At 32.5% G+C, this 5,136-nt stretch overlaps 1 protein-coding gene across 1 annotated transcript; it reads left to right on the forward strand.

Moving 5' to 3' along the window:
- The first annotated feature begins 1,942 nt into the window (after nucleotides 1-1,942).
- On the forward strand, nucleotides 1,943-4,301 carry LOC132166573 (inositol oxygenase 4-like). The gene is made up of 11 exons (XM_059577418.2): nucleotides 1,943-1,998; nucleotides 2,081-2,186; nucleotides 2,313-2,394; nucleotides 2,513-2,717; nucleotides 2,792-2,851; nucleotides 2,944-2,996; nucleotides 3,082-3,204; nucleotides 3,294-3,363; nucleotides 3,482-3,560; nucleotides 4,036-4,117; nucleotides 4,218-4,301. The coding sequence occupies exons 1-11, from the start codon at nucleotides 1,971-1,973 to the stop codon at nucleotides 4,242-4,244; spliced, it is 915 nt and encodes a 304-aa protein (XP_059433401.1). The 5' UTR covers nucleotides 1,943-1,970; the 3' UTR covers nucleotides 4,245-4,301.
- Nucleotides 4,302-5,136: the final 835 nt, after the last annotated feature.

The raw sequence follows: 5,136 nt of genomic DNA on the forward strand, positions 1-5,136 counted from the left end.
TATATATATATATAGCTTTCTCTGTTGTTGTTATTATTTATGAGTAATGCTAGGTACTATCTTTTTATCCTTTTAAAATCTTCTTAAAGCTGATGTGACTTTTAAAATTACCATTAAATTTTAGATGAATCATACTTGAATTTTAATTTGATCCAATGGTGATTTTGAAAGCCATATCAACTTTAGGAGAATTTTAGGAGGATAAAAAGATGGCACCTAACATTACTCTATTATTTATGGATCTCATTAATTTAATACAAGTGTTTTTCTTTATATTTATATGTAATACATATCTTTGACAATCATAGCTGCATGCGCGCGCCTGATTATCCAAATTCCAATCACTACATGAAATTAAATTTATATGAAAACAAAAAGAATAAAGAAAGAAAAATAAAAAGGAACAAACCGTTGAGGAGGAGAGAGAGATCGAGGGGATCATGTTTGTTAATATGATCTGGAATGTTTTATTTTTTGTTATATATATATATATTTTAATAACAACTTGATCTTTCATGAAACCATCTACGCATCGGTTTCCGGCAAGCACGCGATGGGTTTTTCTTTCGGCTGCTGTCATCAGCCTAGTGTGCTCATATTTTTAAATTTTTAGTTATATTGCTTTGATTTTCCTTGTATTTTTCTTGTTTTTCTTGCTGCTTGTAATAAGGTCATGTCCTCTTTCTTGATCTCCTCCCTTGTTATTTTGGTTCAGACCCCTGGGGTTGTGGGTGTGAACGATATCCTAGCTTTCGGGTTCAGGAGGATGTGTGTCGACATGGGGTCCTTTTGATTCCAGGGTCGAGGAATAAGTGCTACTTATGCATTAGTTTGTGTCTGCCTAGCGTAGATCTGTTATTCCAACTGAAGATTAGTTATAGGTTAGCGAATGTTTGGCGTCTTTGATGTGTAATATTTTAATTACGACTTTGATCTTTTAGCTTCGGCTATGATCTTTCAGAACGTTATGTTCTGTGATTATAAAAGTTTTAATGCTCTTGATTCATCTACTAATGAGATAAGAATGATTTTCCTTCCAAAAAAAAAAAAAAAAAAACCAAGTAGAGGTTAATTGCTCTACTTGAACAATATTACAGATACATTCTCGGATTGCATCCTTCAAATTCTATCAATGATAGATTTTGACATTTTGTAGCCATTTTAGCTAGCCTACTATGAAGGTACAAATAATATTGAGTGTTTTGTGATAATATCCCACTTTGGAATATGGATAAATTTAATTATTTAATCAATACTGTAATGTAGAATATTTAATTAAAATAGCGAATAATGGAGTCGTTAAATCACAACTTAATAAGTTTGTGGTGTAAATTGAGTGTTTTCCCCCATCGAATAAAAAGTACACCTAAGCATGAAACACCAAAAAATAATATAACCATTCGCACTAAATAATTTTGCTTCTCTTGACAAAATGCCCATTGACAAAACCATAGAGCCACTGTTTTGGTGTTTTTACATGATGTGTCAAATTTCATAAAATAGGTTACAGCACATCCTTATCTGTACAAATAGGGCTAAAATAGGAGAATTCTGCTTGATTTGGTTATGTTCTTATCTTAAATAACAAATTAACACCTAATCTCATAAGAGTAATTATAGGTGGTCTACTTGTATCCTACTAAGAATGATGTGACTATTAAGAATGGTGTTGATTTGAATTTTGATTAAAGGATTATTTTAATAGACACATCATTCTTAGTAGGACACAAATAAAACACAAGTATGCCTGCTAGAATTACTCAATCTCGTAATGAGAAGGATAAATAGAGACTTATCTAGTTGATTCTTTTGAGCGTTTCTTTCGGCCTTAATGGATAAGCTCGATTGAAACTAAGATTTTCTATAGAAGGACTCTTTTTTGGGTAACTACATATTATATATAAATACCACTTTCCCATTTACTCATTTATATATTAACCCATTTGATTTCTTCAAGTTTGAAGTAAAAAATGACCATCGTTGAGAAGCCTGAACTTGGTACATATATATATCCTTTCGTTTTCTTGACCGTTAATGGGTGTCGCATTGGTTTTGATGTTGTACATTTTTGTTTTGTAAGGATCGGAGGTGGAGGGGAAGAAGCATTTGTCTGAAACTGAAGAAGAAATGGCATCACAGAATGGATTCCTTGCACCAGATATCAATTCATTCGGCAACTCATTCAGGTTTCCTAATTCACTTTTCTTTTTTGGTCTAAAAACAGCCTAAAATTGTGTTAGTGTTTTTTTTTTTCCTTTTAAAAAGCTTTATTATCCAATGCATTCACAAACAGACTCGAAAATTCTTGACAGAGATTATAATGCCGAAAGCGCAAGGCATAAGACGGTGGAGGAGTTCTACAGGTTGCAGCACATTAACCAAACATATGACTTTGTAAGTATGAAAGTACTAGGTTTAAGCTTTTAGAATAATTAGTAATTTAATATGATATTTGAACAAGTTGGGCCCAGGGCATGTTAGGTCATTTTAAAAGCTTCATATTAAAATGCAGGTGAAGAGGATGAGAGAAGAGTATGGAAAGCTTGACAGAGTGGAAATGGGGATATGGGAATGTTGTGAGCTCCTCAATGAGGTGGTGGATGATAGTGATCCTGACTTGGATGAACCTCAAATCATGCACTTGCTACAATCTGCTGAGGCAATCAGAAAAGATTATCCCGATGAGGATTGGTTGCACCTCACTGCCTTAATTCATGGTAATATCTCTTCACAATTCGACCATTTATTAAAATATTAATTAAATAATTAAATTGTTCGTGCTTTGTTTCAGATCTCGGAAAAGTGCTTCTCCTTCCTCAATTTGGAGGGCTTCCACAATGGGCTGTTGTGGGTAATAAATATTGTGTCCTACTCCTACACTTAGAAATGTGATTTTTTCTTTTCTAAAGGGCCTTTTTTTTTTTTTTTTAAACATTATTGCAGGGGATACATTCCCTCTTGGATGTGCTTTTGATGAATCAATCGTTCACCACAAGGTCTTTTTTCTGTAAGACTTAATTACAATTAATAAGCTATTTTATTCAATCAATTGAGATAAATTTCCTTAATTTGTTCTTGCAGTATTTCAAGGAAAACCCAGATTACAATAATCCTGCTTACAACACCAAGAATGGAATATATTCAGAAGGGTGTGGGCTGGAAAATGTAATGATATCATGGGGGCATGATGACTACATGTACTTGGTATATATTTATTTATTTATTTATTTTTAGCACCTTTAAATAAATGTGTAATTGAAGAACTTCATGCAAGTTGATTTTCAAATACCCAGGTGGCTAAAAACAATGGGACAACTCTACCTTCGGCTGGTTTGTTCATTATTCGATTCCACTCATTTTATCGTAAGTATTATCAGAAATTATCATCAATGTTCCCTCTAAGTATAATGATTAACTATTAATCCTCTGATGATCAATCCAGTCAATGTAATGATATTAATCTTCTATATATATGTTCCAGCTTTACATTCTGCAGAAGCATACAAGCACCTATTGAACGAAGAGGATGCCAACAATCTGAAGTGGGTTCAAGTATTCAAGTAATTACTTCACTATCTTTTCGCCAGTATCGCCACGGTTATGAGTACTACAGTTTTTACTATAAATTCTTTACAAACTGATGTGACAGATCACATGATACTTAGAAACGGAATAAGGGGAGTGCCGATATAAGCCATGCCCCCCTCCCCCCAAATTCTTTAGGGGATTTTTTTTTTTGTTTAGGTAAAAATTTTAGTTTTTAGTCAATTGACCCTTACCAAAGCTAGAAAAAATAAAAACCGGCCCCTACACACAATTTTTTTGGCCTTACCCAATAAAAATTTTGGCCTTTAAGTGTATGCATTTGCCCGGCCCCTGCTCATAATACTTTTTTGTCCCTGATGACACTTCACTTATCTTACCTATTAAATTTTGTTGCTTAATTTATTCATCATTAAGATATAGTGATACAGTCATGTGAATTTGTAACGAAACTGATTGTTTTGCATTGCATTCAATGGTGATCGATCACAGCAAATATGACCTCTACAGTAAGAGCAAAGATCAAATTGATATTGAGAAAGTAAAGCCATACTACATGTCTCTCATTGAGAAGGTGAGATTTTCGTTTCCTAATATTACCTTAATTAGGTGATTTTAACGTTTCAGTTGTGCATTTTTTTTCTTTCTGAATTATCGGATGAATTTCTCTGCAGTATTTCCCAGCAAAACTCAAGTGGTGAGAAGTTGGACATTAATTCAAGGGCATAAATGGCAGCCTGGTGATTATCAAGACTATATGTGTGCATAAATAAAGGGATTTGGAGTGTAATGTAAAGTATTATGTGTAACGAAAAGACTAAATGTGATTCTCCTTACAGTTTGTTACTTAAGAATTAATATTTTGATGTAATTAAGGTTTAACTGTTGAAATAAATTAAGAATGATGTAATTAAGGTTAGTAATTAAGGTTTTCCTCCTTTACTAACCTTCAGAAGTTCTTTTAATTTGCTATTTATAATTGATCAAATATATGTTATATTTTCATTTAACTTAAAAGCTTATGACCCTGTTTGGAATTGCATTATTAAGAGTAAAAAATACTTTTAATACTTAAAAAGCTTTGCCAAATCAAAAGCTGGTCTGTTTGGTAAAAAAATTCTAAAAGTACTTCTTTGACTTTTTTACATTAAAAATTGCAAAAACCCACTTTAGAGAAAAGCTTAAAAATAAAGCTTTTGCTAAAAAAACGTTTTTTTGACTTAAAAGCTTTATTTCTCAAATACAACCCCAAACATGCTCTAAGAAAGAAAATTTGAGATTTTGTAATTCAAAGTGCGTGGGTACAAAATTTGGAGAAAAGACATTTATAAGGGATTTGTTCAAAGGGCTCGAAAAAGCTTCTTTATATTGGCTAAAGAATCAGGCCCAGATAAGCACTGTGGGCCTATTATACTGGTATAGTCCAACGGGCCACTCAGTCGTTTGCCAATTTTTATTTTTATTTTTCGTTACCACCCCAAAAGAAGAAAGAAAGAATCTCTAGCTTTGTTTGATAACATTTTCTTTCTTTCTTCCTTTTGTTTTCTCTTTTTAAAACAAAATTATTAACAAAGAACAAAAAATTCAAAACAC

The sequence above is a fragment of the Corylus avellana genome, chromosome 11 (assembly GCF_965113065.1).
Source record: "Corylus avellana chromosome 11, dhCorAvel1.hap1.2, whole genome shotgun sequence".
NCBI classification, from domain to species: domain Eukaryota; kingdom Viridiplantae; phylum Streptophyta; class Magnoliopsida; order Fagales; family Betulaceae; genus Corylus; species Corylus avellana.

Excerpts from the sequence above, each read along its gene's own strand:
- LOC132166573 (XM_059577418.2), top strand. The coding sequence starts at position 1,971 with ATGACCATCGTTGAGAAGCCTGAACTTG. Across the intron at positions 2,187-2,312 it reads TCATTCGGCAACTCATTCAG|AGATTATAATGCCGAAAGCG; the intron begins GTTTCCTAATTC and ends AATTCTTGACAG. Across the intron at positions 2,852-2,943 it reads TCCACAATGGGCTGTTGTGG|GGGATACATTCCCTCTTGGA; the intron begins GTAATAAATATT and ends ACATTATTGCAG.